At 40.1% G+C, this 20,283-nt stretch overlaps 1 protein-coding gene across 6 annotated transcripts in view; it reads right to left on the reverse strand.

Moving 5' to 3' along the window:
* The window catches only part of eps8a (epidermal growth factor receptor pathway substrate 8a), a 193,895-nt gene extending 175,552 nt beyond the window's left edge, over nt 1–18,343 (reverse strand). For 3 of the 6 annotated variants that reach the window (XM_060843215.1, XM_060843209.1, XM_060843207.1), the window contains exon 1: nt 17,613–17,677. In XM_060843215.1, the coding sequence (XP_060699198.1) occupies nt 17,613–17,638 (26 nt within the window). In that variant the 5' untranslated portion in view covers nt 17,639–17,677. Of the gene's footprint in view, nt 1–17,612; nt 17,678–18,226 lie in introns of those variants that run through there. The other 3 variants (XM_060843210.1, XM_060843211.1, XM_060843212.1) reach the window with 2 other exon arrangements.
* Nucleotides 18,344–20,283: the final 1,940 nt, after the last annotated feature.

A 20,283-nucleotide genomic window follows, 5' to 3' on the forward strand; every position in this document is an offset into this window, starting at 1 on the left:
TGCAGGACTTTTAAAAAAGTCTGTGCATTTGCTGAGCATTATGCATGCCATTCAAATCATTTTAGTAAGCTAGGACACAGGAATGCCCATCAGTCTTGAAAAGGCATGATTTCAGACCATTCCGTGGTATCTATTATTTTAAATAACAGAATAACCAAAGAAACGTCTTGACAAGCAACTTCCACGATTACATGATAATCAGAAAAGTTCTGAATGACCTAAAGATTGTGAACAAATACAGTCAAAACAAAGCACCCTTCAGGGTGCTTCCTGAAGAAGGGTTTATGCCCAAAACGTCGACTCTCCTGCTCCTTGGATGCTGCCTGACCTGCTGCGCTTTTCCAACAACACATTTTCAGCTCTGATCTCCAGCATCTGCAGACCTCACTTTCTCCTACCCTTCAGGGAAGAAAAAGCACTAGAATCTGTATCTTGAACTGTCAATTCACATTAGAGATATCTTTAAATTCTAAAAACATATGCAATATTATTATTCCCACAATGAATCATTTCTTGAACCACACTTCTCAATTCAAATTTGTGACAAACAGCAAATTCTGCAAAGGCAATCACAATCAGCTCAAGTCTATACAGCCTCCACCAACATCACCTCAGGCAACCCACTTATTCACACGTCTCTCACAAAAGAAAACTCCTCCAGTCTTGTACAAATGTGAAATCTACACAATAAGATCACTGAAAGCAAGCTGTTTTTGTTGGTTACCAATTAAATTTTCATTACTCACTTTAGCAAAGTTAAAAAAAGTATTTTTTTTCTCTTTTTCTCTGCTCCTGGAAGCCCTAGTTTGCACCTGCTTATGGATACACAAGCTTAAACAACTTGCTCCCTAAATGCATCCACAGTTAACACTAACAGCACATTCACTGAATCACAACAGCAGAGAACAATTCCACTCCCAACCAACCTTCACATCTGTAACTTTACTGCTTGTAACAGTACAAATTGTGGCTGGTTTATTCCCTTAGCCTTTAGGGAACATTACAGCATTTGTGCACACCTTGCGGTCTGAAACTAATCAGGAACAAAAATATTTCAGCTAAAATACCAGACTCCTTTTGGTGTTATATAATGAAACGTGAACTCTCGAAAGTTTTTTTTGTTTTGTTTTTGTTAATTCATGGAATGCTGGTACCACTGGTTGTGCCATTTATTGCCCAGTGTGCAGTTAAGAATCAACAATATTGCTGTGGATCTGCAATCACATGTAGACTTGACCAGGTAAGGATGCAGCTTTTCTTCCCTGGGATCAACGAAGTGGACAGGTTTTTTTTGAAAGTCACAATCAAAAGTGGTTACATGATAACAGTCATCACTAGGCTTGCTTTGCATTCAATTTTTTGTATTGAATACAAATTTCATCATCTGTCATGGAGAGATATGAATCCGTATCGCCAGAGCATTTGCCTGGGGTTGTGGATTATGCGTCCAATGAAATTACCACAACACCACTAATTCCCCCTTGCTATTTTGGCAATAGTATTATCTACTTGTAATGAGGAATAAATCAAATATTCCTTTTCTTTTCCTCCTCACAAACTAATGAATATTACTATTTAAAAAGGTAGCTATTTCATAGCTAAGAAAAAGCCAAAATATAAATTTACCTTTTTAAACTGTAAAATCTGACAAGGGAAAAAAACTATAAAATTCCACCACAATGAATTCACTAGCACCTTCTACCCAACCTTTCTTAGGTAAAAACAATGACTGCAGATGCTGGAAACCAGATTCTGGATTAAGGGTAATCCAGAACCCAACCCTTATTGTTTTTAAGGAGTTAACTATTTATTCGGCAGGATAAGGGATTGCAACAATCTTTTTTATGCAAAGTGCTTGCTCTCTGCAACTACATACATTTATTGGCAAGTAAAAACAATAAATAAAGCATTCAATTCAAAACTGAGGAGGTGAAAATAGCAATTAACTAAACAGTATAAAGAGTATAAATATTTTCTTGCCTTGTAACCAAATCATAGATAAGCTTATCCATGTTTATCTTGCATGCATGAAGCCAGGGTTTCTTAATGCACATTTGTACTGTATCAAGCAAACACAAAGCACGAGTTCTCAGGTTTGAAAAACAATTTAATTGCATCCTGCAAATTATAATTACATCTGCAATTTCAAATCTGTTGCATCATGACATAGGAGAGCACACAAGTCCAAGAGGAGACAGTCTGACTTTTAAATTTCTGCCTCTAAGTCAAGGAAGTTATTGTACATTGTTAGCTCAGAGGCAACAAGAAATATCTCAACCGATGACAATATGCAAAGCTCTGCTCAATTCTGAAGAAAATAGAAAAAGAAAAGTCAGTTAGTTAACAACATTACCCAAGTGTAGTTTAACAGGAAGATTACATCATTACGCTGCAGTTTATCAAGTGTAGGTTCCACATATGTTAAGCCTCAGAAATGACAGGGAACTGCATTTACAATTTACAGTCTGGACAAAATTCAGGATTCTCTGAATGTTTCACTTTGGATTCTACAGTATAGTCACCGTCAGGATACCTAAAAGATGCATTCTCAAAAACTACAAATAAAAGGTCAGTCACTGAAGTTAGATTTACAGCAAGAACCCCAATGACATTTCAACTAATTGTATACCTCACCTCAAAAAGAGTATGAATACCTGAAAACAGGTGCAAACAATGCACCCAACAGTTAATAATGCAGTACTTCAACAGTAAGTGGAGATGCATCCTGGCTCTCTGAACATTTGAAGCAGGTTGCACAAGTCTACAAGGTTGCAACCCCTGGGAAAATACATGGAGCAGGACCCTTTATCCATTTTATCCAGTTCAATTCACTCAATCCAAGAAACCAGTGTCAAAGATCACAGGATTGTATCTGTAAATTAAAGCTTTATTTATTTGCTCAAGATTTAAAAACAAACTGTCCAAGATACTAGCTGCAAATGTGTTGCTGGTCAAAGCACAGCAGGCCAGGCAGCATCTCAGGAATAGAGAATTCGACGTTTCGAGCATAAGCCCTTCATCAGGAATAAGAGAGAGAGCCAAGCAGGCTAAGATAAAAGGTAGGGAGGAGGGACTAGGGGGAGGGACGATGGAGGTGGGATAGGTGGAAGGAGGTCAAGGTGAGGGTGATAGGCCGGAGTGGGGTGGGGGCGGAGAGGTCAGGAAGAGGATTGCAGGTTAGGAGGGCGGTGCTGAGTTGAGGGAACCGACTGAGACAAGGTGGGGGGGAGGGGAAATGAGGAAACTGGAGAAATCTGAATTCATACTTTGTGGTTGGAGGGTTCCCAGGCGGAAGATGAGGCGCTCCTCCTCCAGCCGTCGTGTTGTTGTGCCCAGGCGGAAGATGAGGCGCTCCTCCCCCAGGCGGAAGATGAGGCGCTCCTCCCCCAGGCGGAAGATGAGGATACTAGACTTGTATACAAAAACTGGCAAAGCCCCCATCAAATCAGAACAAACTTCACCAATAAACATGCAGTTGCAGAGAGCAAACACTTAGCATAAATAAGGATGTTGTAATTCTTTCTCTTGCCAAATAAATAATTACCACCTTAAAAACAATAAGGATTGGGTGTAAGGCACTAGAGAATTCATTGCGATGGAATTTTATAGGTTTTGCCGATATCAGATTTTAGGGTTTAGAAATATGTAAACTTATATTTTGACTTGTTCTCAGCATGAAATAGCTACCTTTTTAAATAGTAATATTCATTGGATTGCGAGGAAAAGAACAGGAATATTTGATTTGTTCCTCACCTCAAGTAGAGAATACTATTGCCACTCTTCTGCATGCCTTCAACTAGTCTCTTAACATTAAGCTGTAATTTTTCAGCACAAATGTGTCAATTTGTTAGAGATAGTTGAGACATTAAGGGAAATTTACACACGTTGTTTGCATGCATCTGCTACCTGGTACAGGTCTCATTTAGAAAATGCTGTCAGTGGAGTAATAGCGAATTGTTGCAAGCATCCTGCACAAGGCACTATTACCAGTGTGTATCGGTGGTGTAAAGACAATGTTTATGGTGGTGGGAAGTGGTAAAGACCACTTTATCCTGGATGGTGTTGCACTTCTTGACCCTTAATCAGAATTGCAATATGCAAATTGAGATCTTGCTTTGAACTTGTGCCATGCAGATGCTACTCAGGCTATGGCACATAGGGAGAGAGTTATTCAAATCAAGAAGTCCCAGTCTCTTACTTGCTCTTGTAGTCACAATATTTAGTCCAGCTCTCTCCCTTCTAACAAAATGCATCTCGACATTTTTCGGCATTATATTCTGCCAATTCCTGTCCATCCTGCTGGCTTTGCATCCTATTACTGTTATATTCTTGGTTACTTCCAAGTTTAGATTCATTAGGTAATTTTAGTTTGATTCTCCATTGAAATATCCAAGCCACTATGTATCTATCAAAAACAACAATAATCTGAGCAGTGACTCTTTGGGAGTAGCAGTAACGACCATCCTCCAACCTGAAACACAACAGTTTACGACAATGCACTGTTTTCTACCCTTAACTTACCTGACTCTCCTGTTTGGGGTGCCTCAATTTTGTTAATCTTTGCAGATTGAGTTTAATCACACCATATGAAAATTGACCTCGGCATATAATTTACTGAAATTATTTACTTCAATATATTCAAAGCACAAAAGATGTCCATTTCCGATAATCACTAAAATGGTCTTTTATGGACACATTTTCCAGAGTCCATGCACAGATGCTAATTTCTGCTTGGAAGGAAAACTTTCATGCATTACACAAGGCAAGATACAAGCACGACAGTGCAATTTCAGCTTTTTAATCAGACAAGATTACATTTAGTGCCTCATTTGGTGTAAAAGTAGAGTAAAACAGAATTTGAAAAGTGTTCATCCCGATGACCAAAACATTGATATTCTCAGTTGGTAATCTCTGCTCTATTAATCTTTTAATATGAGCTCACCAAGTCCACTTTTTTTTTGAAAAATAAAACTAGATCAATAGGTTAGATGCACAGTTTGCACACATAGAAGGAACAGGATTAGGCCGTTTAGCCCCAAGCCTGCACCACTATTTAATCTAATCATGGCTGAACTCATCTCAACATCAACTTCACTTTCCTGCTCCATGAGGAAACATATTTTCTACTTTAGTTTGTAAATCCCCTTTAGCTTTTTACATTCCTCAATTTGATCTACTCTCATTCTTCTGAATGCCAAAGAATATAGGCCTAAACTGCTCAATCTCTTCATAAGGCAAAACTCTCATCTCTACAATCAATGTACTGAACCTTAAATGCAACTATATCCCTCAAGGGGATCAAAACTGTACATAATACTCCAGGTAGTCTCACTTATGCTTCTATAGTTGCAGTAACACTTCCGTACTGTTATACTCTACTCCTTTAGTAATACAACAGAATATGGCATAGGGATCAGCCTTTCGGTCCACCAAGCCTGCACCAATTGCTAATCCTTATTTAGACATGCTATGTTTTGCCCTTAAACCATACCTATCCCTCTGTTCACCTCACATTCATGTCTAAAAGGTACACTTAACTTTGCTAACATGCCTGTCTGATCTGCTGTGCCTTTCCAGTGCTACACTTAGACTCTCAATTCTCCAGACCTCTATCAGGTCATCCTTCAGATTCCAACTTTCCAGTAAAAACAATGAGTTTATCATCCTCTTCTCATGAAACCCTCCAGTCGCGACAACATCCTGGTAAACCTTCGCTACACCCTCTCCAAAGCATCCACACCCTTCTGGTCGTGTGGCAACCAGAACTGCATGCAACATTCTAAATCTGGCTTAAAGTTTTGTTTAGCTGGAACATAACTTTTGTCTTCATTGGCCAGCGCATTGAATGCAAGTGTGCTGCCTTCTTGACCACCTTATCCATTGGTGTTGCATTCTTCAGGGATCTGCACACCCAGATCTCTATTTCAATACTAGAAAGGGTTTGCACCTCAATTTGGTACTCCAAAATGCATCACCTCACAGTTGTCCAGATTAAACTCCAACTGCAATTGCTGTCCAAATCTGCATTCTATATCGTGCTGTATCCTTTGACAATCCTCCTTACGATCGGCAACTCCTCTAATTTTGGTGTCAGTTGCAAACTTAATAATCAGACTACCTACATTTCCCTTCAGATCACATATATTAGAAACAGCTAAGGACCCAGCACCCATTTCTGCTGAACATCACTAGTTACTGATCATCATTCCAAAAAGAGCACCTTTCCACCATTACTGTCCTCTATGACCAAACCAGTTTATATCCATCTTGCCAGCTCACCCCAGATCCCATGAGACTCCACCTTTTGTATCAGCCTGCCATGAGATACCTTATGAAATGCTCAAGTCCATGTCATCCACTGCTCTTTCCTCAAAAATTCTCATCTCCTCAAAAACAAACTCCAAGTTGGAGAGACATGACCTTACTCTCACAAACCCATGCTGCCTACCCCCAAGTCCATTCACTTCCAAATCTGAATAATTCCCATCTCTCAGTATCTTCGAAGTTTCCCCTCTACAGACAGACTCACTAACCACTAAGTTTCTGGATTATCTCAGCTTCCCCTCTTAAAAAGGGGAGCAACACTGGCCATTCTTCAGTCCACTGGAACCTCGCCAAGGCCGAACAGAATGCAAAGGTATTCCGAACAGAATGCAAAGTTGTTCCCTGCCTTGTCTCTCTCAGTATCCCAGAATAGATTTCTTCTGGCTCTGGGGACTTATCTAGCAACATGGAACATTAGATAGCCAATCCTGTCCCTCTTTTAGCTTGGTCTCTATGATAATAACATCATAATTGCATCCATTAATCCAGGCTCTAAGTTCATCCGTCTTACTTGTCATACTTCTGGACTTGAAGCAAATACAGTCCAAGCCTTTAGTTCCACTGAGTTCATCAACCTCTCTATGACTGCTCTTCCTCTCTGGAATATTTGCCTTAGTCTTAAACTCTTCACCAGTCTCTACACTGGGTGACCTGCTGCTCCAGTTCCTACCCACCCAAACATGGCAGCTTAAACCTTTCCAAGTGGCACGATCAACACTCCTGTTAGGATGTCAGTGGCCCTTCAGTTTCAGTGAAACTTGTGGTTTGTACAGGTCCCATCTTCTCTGGAAGGCATTCCCAATGGTCCACATGGCTGAAGTCTCCCCCACTACACCACCTCTTTAGCAGTGTTCAATTGTATTTGGTCTCTGTTACAAGCCACAATAGAATCTGGCACAGTAATCCCGAGATTACAATCCAATAAAAGCCAAAATTCCATTCACCTTTCTTATTGCCTGCTGCATTTGCACACTGCATTTCTGAAATTCATGCGTCACGGTGACTCAGGTGGTTATCGTGACTACCTCACACCAGAGACCTGGGTTCAATTCCAGCCTTGGGCTACTGTACGTGTGGAGTTTACACATCCATCTAATGTCTGCGTTGGTTTCCTCCTACAGTCCAAAGATCTGTGGGTTAGGTAAATTGGCCATGCTAAATTGCCACTGGTGTCCAATGTGCAGGCTAGGTGGATTAGCCATGGGAAATGCAGAGCTGTAGGATAAGGTAAGATCAGCCTGAGTGCAATGCTCTTTGGAGGGTTAGTGTGGACTCAAATGGGCTGAATGGCCTACTTCCACACTATAATGATTCTATGACATCCAGAAAACTACCACAGAAATCTATTATCTTAGAGTGCCCAAATCAATCTGCTGAGAAATCCACATCTACCTGGATGCTATCTGCCAAACAGAGGTCACATTTTCCTGCAGACAAATCCCCAATAGATCCAGAGCACTTTGGAACACCCCCAACAAGGTGCTGCTGGAATTCTAAGTTAAAAGTGAGTTGCTGCTTGCCCAGTTAGGGTCATTCTGATTGGCATAATTCTGGAAAATCAATCTGGGGAAATTAGCAATAATCCAGGCCCAACCAATAGGTTTCTTTAACCAGGCAAAGCTTGCTGATCATGAACAGTGCCCAAAAATATCACAGAGCTTTTCTGGTATGGTCATGTCCATACCTCTGGCCCAGGCTCAAGCCCCACCTGTTCCAAACATGTGCCATAGCATCTCTGAACACATTAGAAAAATTCTATAATATTCCAGGCCCATCTTCATCAGATGACTTGAGTTTACCAAATGCTGATGTGGCTTCAAACATTCATACCAGGTATGTGGAGTTTGATTAAAAGGACTTAGTTTGAGGAAGCACTTTATGAAAGAGGGGAAGCAGTAGAGATGCAGTTTCTGGATTAGTGGTGCTGGACGCGCCCAGCAGTTCAGGCAGCATCCAAGGAGCAGTCACCACTAATCCAGAATCTGGTTTCCAGCATCTGCAGTCATTGTTTTTACCTTGTAGAGATGCAGTGTTTGGCTAAAGAATTCCAAGGGCACAGAAACATAGCTACCAATGGCCAAATACGGGATGCACAAGCTGCCTGAATTAGAAGAGCACAGACCTTGAAGGCACGAAAGAGCAATAGCGGTTACAGAGATAAAAGGAGGATGAGCCCAATGAGGGATTTAAAAAACTACTTAAAATTGAGGCATCACTGTACCAACAGACAATGACAAAAATCAAACAGAAGTGTGATAGTGAATGAAACTGTGTGAATTGGCAGAGCTTCAGATGAGCACAAGTTTGCTACACAGTCCAGAAAAGCAAAGGAATAATCAAGTTTAGATGAAACAGTGGCAGAGGACAACAGGTTTTGGGGGTGGGGGGGGGAATCACAATCTGATGGCCCTACAGGGGTAGGGACAGGCAATCTAGGTCTTGTCTTGGAGTCAAATACATCCAAAACTGTGAAAAATCTAGTTCAACTTCAGAGAGTTCTCAGGGAGAAGAATAAAATGTTTTAATGGGAGCTTTCATTGGTATGAAGGAAACTTCTGCTTCACCCACATTTGAAGACTGACAAACAGTACAAAGGTGAGACAGGAGTGGGATCAATGCAGATGATGAAGTAATAGAGTTGAGTGTACTTGTGAAATGTGGCACTATTCAGGTGGCAAAGCCATGGCAGTATTAAGAGTACTGGATGGCAAACAGATTTTCTTTTCAGGATCTCGGGAGGTAACCGTGGAAAGAAACACCAATGCAGATTAGCTAGCTACCAATTGGACGGATAGGAATGGACCCAGGAAAGCACCGATCACTCACTTTGGCAACAGGGAGAAGCGTGATATGGTTAACCATGTTGACAATTGCAATTGGTTTGAGCCAGATGCAAAGGTGTGCATGTGCATGAAAACCCGAGGTGAGTTGCATTAACTTAGCTTCATGCACGTTCAAAAAATTTATTGAATACTGTTCTTGATTTGATTTCAACAAAGGGCCAGGGAAAGTTCAACATTAGAAAATCATTAAAAATCTTGCAGATACTGACAGATATTCTTTGTTATTATTGATGACTTGTAAAGAATGAATCTAGCATAACGAAGATAACTATAAGTTGCACAGAAGCCAGTAAATAAACTGGAGGAATAAACATTTCAGGTTACAAATTGGTAATTTAGTTTTGATTCCAGCCAGCAATATTTTCAACAAAATTGTGAAGAACTATTTAATAAAATATCATATCCCCTTCACCTTGGGCCCTATCAAGACTTATTGATAGGAGTGTAAAAAAAAGCAACAATAATTCATTGTAACATTTGATAGCATGCTTCAACAAAAAAGTTGTGAAACAAACAAATTGCACACAAATAAACAAGAAATTCTTTCAACTCCAACATTTACATTAGAATGTTCCTCAGAAGAATAAATTCATGTCATTCGGTAGCAATATTACTTTGCACGTGAAACAATCAAGTAATCAAATAACAAACAGGAAATCAAATACACAACAATGACCATTTTTATGCATCAAGACAAAAGTCTCATTGATCTTGAGAACTTTTGACAACCAGGAATTCTCTAATTAAAAAAGGAAGAGATTTTTGAACAATTAGGCTTGCTCAAAGTTCATAGCTCAACCAAATCTATAAATTGTTTTCATTATTAAAAACAAAAAAGGCATCAGAAAGCATGGAGTCTTGAATTTTTGAAAAGGACGCAATCAACTTCATTTGTGTCTTTTGTTTTATCTCCTTTTACATTATAGCTCATAATATTTACTGTCTGATTGCTTGTGAGATTATTCTAATGACAACCAACCCATAGGGAGACATAACCTTCACACATTGGGAGAGAGATCCTGGACACAAGCAAAACAGGTATCATGCTTGCCTCTACATTAATGAGAAACATAACAAACCTGGAGACTAGAAGCAAAACCTAATCTTCCAAATAACAGAAGAAATGCAGAAAATTACAGCAAAAGACTGATACAACTTCCACCTGAAACAAAAAAAGGATCAACAGCATCATATTCAGCTGCATGCTTGATGCACAGACTTCTAAACCTGAGAATTTGTCAATGCTTCATGTCATATTGCCTTCTGACACAGCTGTGTTCCTTCAATCGATTCCATTACCCAAACCTTACCACAAAGGAATCCACATACATTGTGGGCATCCTCCTCTAGCCTTGATATTGATCAAATCACAGCAAAATTTCTCCATTTGGTCAATCAAGCTTAACCCCCTTTTCAACCTTTCTCTCCACATTTCCACCATTTACCACCCTTCAAAAGTCCTTCACCGATCTTCTCATTGGGATATGCTCCATTTATGAAACGTGGACTTCGCTTGCACCTTGTTTGAAATGGGTTTTTTTGCCAAGTCTGTGGCAGAAATGTTACTTGCCATTTAGGAGCCGAAACCTAAATATTGTTCGGGCACAGACTGCTTCATTATGAGGAACTGCGAAAGTATTGAGTAATCCTCAGGGCTACTAACATTCATTTATTTCTTTGTATCTTCAGGTCTGGAGAAGTCACATTGGGCTGTAAATATTAATGCTGGTTCTCCCACCACCTATGCTACCAGACCAGAGTTTCTCAAAGATTTTTTATTTCAGTTTTCTAGCATCCATAGAATTTTGTTTTTATTTGAGTGAACATAATTTGCTTCAATTCAGACAGTACATCCCATTACCTGACCATCATGGTTGATAATATGAGCATAGCAAAGTTTTAATGATGATGCTTAAGTTCTCTCTCTGTAAGCATTTCCTTTGGACATGGTTCACAATCTTTCTTCCACATTTAGCCAGTATAAGCAAAACAGGCTGGAGAATACAAAATGCCCGATGGGCACTTGTTTATTCTTAATGACTGTATTAATCTCTTCAACTGCAGGAATTTGCATAGCTTCCTCTAACCACCAAATCTGGCAGAAAAAGACCAACTGCAGAAGATTAGTGCAAAAGTTTTTCCACACTTCAGTAGGACAGAACGACAATACTACGATTTTGTAAGCACAGAAAACTCCAACATGAATAAATTATGATCAGAGTCTGGAATTCACACTACACTTAAAACACTGTCATTTCTGTTTTCACAACCTCAACACGCCAAGGAGCCACTCAGGAATCAATTACAATGTTATGGCTCAAATACAAGAAGATATAATCACTCGGATTGGAGAAGTCACAAATTCTCAATTTAGTTTGCAAAATAATGAGGCTGAAAGGACGTTGGACTCAGTGAGAACTCACCCATATTAAGTATGAGAATTTACATTTTTTGCTTGTTTAGTTATTTTGAGTTCGAAGTGTACAAAAGACAAAGAAAAAAGATAACCATTCAACTATGCAATAACTCTACACAATCAACAGATTTGTGTACATATCACTACACAGCATAAAATGTTTTAAATGCTTTAATATAAAAAAAAGGCAGTTTATAACATTTTCATCATATTACATCCTACAGCTTACTCCAACCCTGATGGACACAAAAGTGAATTACAAAGCCTTCTTCAATAACTCAATGTGAGTTAATCTGCAATTCAGTCCAAGTTTCATTCACTGCCTTGCCACTGAAACAGACAAGACATTCCCAAGAGAATGTACAAATAGTGATTTTTACATACTTCATCTCAGTCACCAGTCTCTGGCATCAACTCTGAGCAAAAGAAACATCTGAATACAGCTTAAACTGATGACATTTAAGTATTTGCATTGGTGAGAACATGGTGCTCTGGAGGTTCACTCGAAGTGAGTTCATGAATAAATGTGTCGCAAGTTATGTTTGCAGCTGACTTATGCCATCCTTATCTCAGTAACTGAGGATATAAACTTATAACGGGGGAGGGGAAAAGAGGTGTAATGGTGTGTTGGAGAGTAAGGGAAACAGGAAAGGAAACAGACATACAATACTTTGTCATCACGACCAGCATCTTCAGTTTACTCAAATGTCTTTTCCATGGGGTCAGGGAGTCCAGAACTCGAGGGCATAGGTTTAGGGTGAGAGAGGAAAGATATAAAAGGGACCCAAGGGGCAACATTTTCACACAGAGGGTGGTACGGGTATGGAATGAGTTGCCAGAGGAAGTGATGGAGGCTGGTACAATTGCAACATTTAAAAGACATCTGGGTGGGTATATGAATAGGAAAGGTTTGGAGGGATATGGGCCAGGTGCTGGCAGCTAGGACTAGATTGGGTTGGGATATCTGGTCAGCATGGACAGGTTGGACTGAAGGGTCCTGTTTCCATGCTGTACATGTCTACGACTCTGCTTATAAATAAATCCTAATTAATCAAATATTAGTTACCCTGCAACAATAAATTATGGCACAAAGTTTGAAGGAAAGGCCCAGTGACAACCTAAGAAGGTAGGTAATGAGTGGGGCATCAAGTTGCATTTATGAAATGATACCTGGATATGAAATAAACTGAAAGCACATGGACCAGACAAGTGGAATTAAGAACAGTGGTGGAACCATGGATTTAGATGTTTGGGTAGAGGAATGGGGAGAAGAATTGGACAACATTTTCCCCTTCATCATTCTGAAGGTGGCCAGTGACTTTGGAGGATCAGTTCCACTTTCTGCTCAGGCAAAATCACCACTGACATATAACCCTTAAGTTTAGATCTGTTCAGTTCTTGGTTTGGCCTTCAGACTAGACAAGTCAGCACTCCTTGGCCTCCTTTTCACCACTTCAAAGTCTCCCAACCCATATAATGTCAGTCAAACCTTTCTCCATTATTGATACAGAAATTAGTCAGGAAATACATCACAAAAAGAGAACCAGTATGTCGTAACTAGAAAACAAATAGTGCAACCATGATAAATCAGCCACTACATATTACTAAACAAATCATTAAGATGTATAAGAAACATGACGGTCATCAGTATAGTTTTAGATCAAAATCATGTCTCACAAACATACCAGAATTCTAATGCACCAACTAAAATAGTAACAACTAAGTTATGAAACAAACAAAATGTACTATATTTTCACAAGAAATTTTTAAAAGTTCTACTTACTATGTATGCCAAGTTCCCAAATATTCAATACAAGCTTAACAGACATTTAGCTAAATTGGAAAACCAGTTCACAACAGACAAAGTTTATAATAAGTGAAATAACAAAGTTGTAAAAGATACCATTCTACAATAACTGACTACACTCAAAAGATTACAATTTTTCTGAACTTTTTTTTAAAAACAGGTTATGGATGGAACCATCACCAGCAAGGCTAGTTAGTATTCATTGCCCATCACGACACCTCACACCAAGAAGTGAAGGGCTGCACTTCTCAAATGTTTGGGAAGGAAGTCCAGGATTGTGATCTGGTGATAATGAAGGACCATCAATATCGTTCCAAATCTAGAACTACTATATAATTACTTTGGGGAAAACTGATATTATTGAGATGCAGTGATTTATTTTAAAACTAACATAGGAAAAATAAACAGTTACAATTGACAATAAAAGTTATAATCCAGAGTGCACCACCTAAAAAGATGTTGGAAGCAGATTCAAAGTAACTTTCAAAATGAATTTGAATAATTACTTATTTAGTTACTTACACAGGCTCAGCAGACCAATGGTAACCCGTCCTCCTGTATAGTAAGAATACTGCATATGATTCACAGCAAGCACGTGGGAAAACTATGACGCAAGAGTATCTCTCAAGGACGTTTGAGAAGCCACAGTAGATCCTTGAATCATTGCACATCTCATTGGCATGGTCATAATGAGACAATTGCATGCAGCATTAAGCACCACACCTTGAGAAGGATAGATTCATTGAAGAATCCAAAGAATAATTTGAATAAGTCTTGGAATCTAACAAACATACTCAAAAGAAAATATATAATCCAAGTGTTAAAAGTCATCAACAGGACATAAGGAGAAATCTACCCAGCCAAGTGGAACTAGAAATAGGAATAGTCACGAAGAGATATATGAACTCTCCTGAAAATATCTAGTTTTGTCTTAACTGATCTCTTAGAAGAAAGTGAGGACTGCAGATGCTGGAGATCAGAGCTGAAAAATGTGTTGCTGGAAAAGCGCAACAGGTCAGGCAGCATCCAAGGAGAAGAAGGGCTTATACCCGAAACGTCGATTTTTCCTGCTTCTTCGTTTTGCTGCCTGATATCTTAGAAGCCAATGTAAAAATCTCCGATGAATAACGGTTTAAATGTTCAATGCAACAAATGTTTTTTGCTTGGATGCTGTCACTGCAGTCTTGTTGGGACTGACACATTCCATCTGTAGAGGTCAACTTAAGGTGCACACAGGCTTCAACCCTTAGTTTTTTTTTAAACAAACAACATTGAGAGAAATCACATCCATCACTTTCCTGGTTGTTATCCCTCTTAAGAAATGAACTTGGACTTTACCGAAGAGGCAGGAACTGCCAGAACAAATTCAAAGTCAAATCGACGTGTCCTTTCAATAATAGATACACATAAAATCAGATCATTCCAACAATAAAGACCAAATAAGTATTTTATATTTCTCTTCATTAGCTCCTCACTGAAGCTGTAAACCTAGTAGTTCAGAAATATTAAGAGTTTCCACATGTTGTATTAAAGATGAACCTCTCAAATGGAAAATCAGCTGGCAAATTAAATAAAATCTAGTCAAAAGGATGTCTGTCCTTTTAGGAGGTAAACCAATCCTCATGTGAATCTTCAAACCCTTAAAGTTATTAACCATCCATCAAAATGATTCCTGCTTAAATCAGACATCGTCAATCTAACTCATTTCAAATCAATTATCTTGAGCCCAAATGGTCAATCATAATAGCTGCAGTTATTACTTCAAGATAAGAATGTATTAAAGTGAAAAAAAATTGAGAAACATTATTCACTTGTTGGTAATTCACAAACATAAAACTTGTTGCCAATCATTTGACTAGGTGCTTTCAAAACACCCATCATAAAACAAATTTCAAGCACAAGAAAGAAAACAGGTTTATAACAAATTATCATGCCTTCACCATAAAAATCCTCCAAAAATGGTTTGCAGGTTTACATTTACACCTAATCCAATTCCAAAATTTCAATAATTTCCTTTAGTTATATTTTACAATATATCTTCGACCAATTTCAAATGATCTTTTACTAAGCTAATTTAGGAGGTTACATAGAATGTGTTCTTCCTTTCATGGTTGCTTATAGACAATAGGTGCAGGAGTAGGCCATTCTGCCCTTCGAGCCTGCACCACCATTCAATATGATCACGGCTGATCATCCTTAATCAGTATCCTGTTTCTGCCTCATCTCCATAACCCTTGATTCCACTATTCTTGAGAGTTCTATTCAACTCCTTCTTAAATGAATCCAGCGACTGGGCCTCAACTGCCCTCCACATAGCCACCACTCTCTGGGTGAAGGAGTTTCTCCTCATCTCTGTCCTAAATAGTCTACCCCGTATTTTTAAGCTGTGTCCTCTGGTTCGGCACTCACCCATCAGTGGAAACATGTTTCCTGCCTCCAGAGTGTCCAATCCTTTAATAATCTTATATGTCTCAATCAGATCCCCTCTCAGTCTTCTAAACTCAAGGGTATACAAGCCCAGACGCTCCAGTCTTTCAGCATAAGGTAGTCCTGCCATTCCAGGAATTGACCTTGTGAACCTACGCTGCACTCCCTCAATAACCAGAATGTCTTTCCTCAAATTTGGAGACCAGAACTGCACACAATACTCCAGGTGTGGTCTCACCAGGGTCCTGTACAGCTGCAGAAGAACCTCTTTACTTCTATACTCAATCCCTCTTGTTATGAAGGCCAGTATGCTATTAGCCTTCTTCACTACCTGCTGTACCTGTATGCTTACCTTCATTGACTGGTGTACAAGAACACCCAGATCTCTCTGTACTGCCCCTTTACCTAAATTGATTCCATTGAGGTAGTAATCTGCCTTCCTGTTCTTGCCACCAAAGTGGATAACCATACATTTATCCACATTAAACTACATCTGACCACTCACCTAACCTGTCCAGGTCACGCTGTAATCTTCTAACATCCTCCTCACATTTCATCCTGCCACCCAGCTTAGTATCAGCAGCAAATTTGCTAGTGTTATTACTAATACCATCTTCGATTTCATTTATATATGTTGTAAAAAGCTGCGGTCCCAGCAGTGATGCCTGCGGTACCCCACTGATCACTGCCTGCCATTCCAAAATGGAGCCATTTATCACTACTCTTTGTTTCCTGTCAGCCAACCAACTTTCAATCCAAGTTAGTACTTTGCCCCCACTACCATGCGCCCTCATTTTGCTTACTAACCTCCTATGTGGGACTTTATGCAATACAACAGAAAATATAGCAAAACGCACAGAAGATCTTAAAGTTGAAAACCTCTCTGGAGACCATCTACCTTCAGCCAGCCATAATTAAGTTAGACAAACCCAACTTGTCATGAGATTTCAGTTTAACTTGCAATCACACAAAAGTCTGAAGTATAAATAGCCATTATGAAAAAAATTAAACTATCCATAAATATTTTCTATGAATTACATACAATATCCACAGAAAATATTCAACTCCAGAACAATAAACAACAGATTAAAAACTTTACTTCTACTCAGTAATTACACATTTTTTAAAAGAAATAGTTTAGTGATAAATCATTTATTTTACAAAAGTTATGTTTCAATGGGGAGATTATCAAATAAAACAGGAATTGAAAACCATTTTGGAACACTACATTTCAGTTATTCCTGTTTAAAAGGTGTTCCTATGTCAACAGCAATATTACAAATGTACTCTTACAGTCCTGGTGCCTAGTTGCTGTATTCTTACTGAACCACAGGATGCTGATCTCTTTTTAACCTGAGGGTCAACACACCTCAGACAAGGGGAGAAGTTGAGAAAGAGATCCTTCTTGGTAACCTTAGTCAATGCAGAAATTGAAGCCATGCTATTGACCTCATTCAGCACTAGTAAACCAGCCAACTGAGCTGACCAACCTCCAACTTATGGTGCACAGTAATAGTCACAGAACCGAACAAACTTGCTGTACTTTACAAAAAAGAGCACCAAAACAGCAAAAACGAAATGAACCGTGGAGTTTCTTTATCAAAAACATGCCATTCACATAATTAGTTAATCATGCTTAGCCAACATTGCTCAGTACAAACAAAAGGAAAAGATCCAAAGAAACAGACCGCCTCTTCACTGACCAGAGTCCAGAGGGCCCTGGTAATGAGAAGGCTCACCTCACCTCTCACACGAAAGAATACTTCAATATCCTGACAGCTAAAATGAATTTTACCTGAAACCAGATCCCTGTTTGGTCATGGGTTCATAATCTTCCTACATGGAGTGCAGGAGGTCCCCTCCCCCTCAGACACACCCAAAGCAGGAGGTCCCAAATCACCTTCACCAGGAGAGGAGGCTCCCATTCCCTCTCTTCCCCAACCAATGACAGCACGGTGCAAATAGGTTTAACAACAGCCTTCAATAGGGAGTTGGATTAGGACTGAAACATGCAAAAAAAAATTAAAGGGGGGGGGGGTGGGGAGTAGAAAGGGGGAAGAACAGCTCTGTCAAAGAGCGAGTAGAGGCTCAATGGGCCGAACGGCCACCCACAGCGGCGACACTCCGCGATATTCTTTAATGAATTAGTTGCGTTGTATGGAAGGTGGCATGCCATTGAGAACACCCCCGGGCGGGGAGTCCCTCTCTCTCCCTCCCCCCTCCTTCTGTGACCGGGTCTGGGGTCTGGGGTCTGGGGTCTAGGCCCGGGGGGTGGGGGGAGCTGCCCCCACCTACCTCTTCCACGCCGGGCAGCGCCCCAACTTCAGGCGCCTCCCCTCCGAGCACCTCGGCAGGCGATTGCGAGACCCTCCAGCCTTTCTCCCCCCCGCTACCGCCGGCCCCTCTCACCTCACCTCAGCTGACGGTCAATCCGGTACCTCAGGGCTTTCCCCCCGCGCGCCCCCTACGACAACTCCCGGGGATCAGAGGCGACCAACTGAAGCCACTCGCGCAGCGCCCCCGCGCGCATCCCGACCGCCGGGCACGCGCCGCCTCGCCAGCGCCACCTCCCGTCAGGTCCCTAATCCTGCTCTGGGAACATGTTGGAGGTGGCTGCCTCTGCCCCACACATGGTCCTTTCAGAGGATGGGTGGTGGTGCAACTTGACCTCCAGGCAGAGGCTGAATAGGCTGGGGTTGGGGGTTTTTTTCCCCCCTGCAGTGTCTGGAGGCTGAGACAGAGGTCTCTAAAATCATGAGGGGCATGGATAGGGTGAAGAGCCAAGGTCTTTTCCCTGGGTGGGGAAGAGTCCAAAGTTAGAGTGCATAGGTTTAAAGTCGAAGGGGAAAGATTTAAAAATGTATCTAAGGGGCAACATCTAAGGTATGTGTGTGGAATCAGCTATCAGAGGTGGTGGTGGAGGCTGGTACAATTACATTTAAAAGGCATCTGGGTGGTTACATGAATAGGAAAGGTTTAGAGGGAACTTGGCCAAATGGAACTACATTAATTTGGAATAACTAGTTGGTATGGATGATTTGGACCAAAGGGTCTGTTACCATGTAATAGATGTCTATGACTCTAAATGTTGTCCACCAACCATCTAAATCAGTCTTGGGTTTGTCAAGCTTCACATAAATTGATTAATTGGGTAAATGTGGTGTGCAACGTTATGGGGGAAAAAGCAGGAGATTGGCATGAGATAATGATGCTTGTTGGAAGAACCAGGGCAGGTGTGATGGCCTTCTGCCTCGTAACAATTCTGTGAAGATTTACAAGAATGTTTTTGATATTGTTTCTTACAGCAACATGCTCTGAAACTAACCATAAAGCTGTTAGTTTTGATATTTTGTAATGTGATAGCATTAATTAATGACCCCAAAGTAAATGCACTGCTAAGCAACAACAACCACAATATAGTTTAATTTTACATTCAGTTTGAGAGGGAGATGAGTGAGTCTATTTAAACTTAAATAAGGTCAGTATGTGTGCATCAAAGCTATGTTAGCTGAAGTGAACTCGCATTCTAGGTGGGGAATAGATCAAGACATACACTGGTAGACACTTAATTTCAGAAATAAAGAATAAAAGAGGAATTCTAAGGAGACAACTGGCCACGGTTAACGAAAGAAGTTGACAAAAGCATCAAATTTCAGAGAGCGTGCATAATTCTGCAAAGGTGAGTGGCAGTTCAGATCAGATGGTCAGTTAGAATATAATGAAAGGCAGAGGATGACTGAAAGATTAAGCAGGAGAAAGCAATTAAAGTATGCATGAAGCTAGTTAGAAATGTAAAGATGAATAGCATGAGCTTCTACTGTAAAGACTGCATTTCTTAATTGTGCTTTATTTTTGATTGAGTTAAAATGGAAAGCAACTGTTTTTAAAAATCAGGGATTGTGAAAGGGACTGGTGCAGTTCAAAATGCAAATTACTGGAATTTATAATGAATTGTATTTATGCTATTACTTTGCAAGTCCTGGCTTGAGATAAGATAAGAAGGCACAGCAATAGGGTGGATGAATGAGATTTGATCAGCAACAGGTAAGGATTGCAAACAGTTGTCATAGAGATGCCAAAGGTAATCAGGCTGACAACAACTCTGAATTATCCCTGGGCAGTTGAAAAGTTTGTGTGTGAACAATGCAGGACAGAAGGTCTGCAGATTGGAAGAAGTAGGCTGTATCTCTATATCACTACAGTTAATATGCCTGAAGAAAGCCACATATTTTCTCCCACCAGTTGCTGTAAGCTGTTACCTTTAATTACTAACTAAGAGACTTTGTAATTAGTGAACCAATTGTTCTCCACCCACTGCAAAAAAAGTGGAAGAACTTGGCAAAATGAGATTGAAGAACAGAGGATTTGAGCAGCAAAAGGAACACCTCATTGAAGTCTGTTCAACTAGAGTTGTTGAAATGTATTTCATTTTATTTTCCCTCAACTGCAAGCACCAATTTTGTTTT

This window comes from Hemiscyllium ocellatum, chromosome 23, assembly GCF_020745735.1.
Source record: "Hemiscyllium ocellatum isolate sHemOce1 chromosome 23, sHemOce1.pat.X.cur, whole genome shotgun sequence".
NCBI lineage: Eukaryota > Metazoa > Chordata > Chondrichthyes > Orectolobiformes > Hemiscylliidae > Hemiscyllium > Hemiscyllium ocellatum.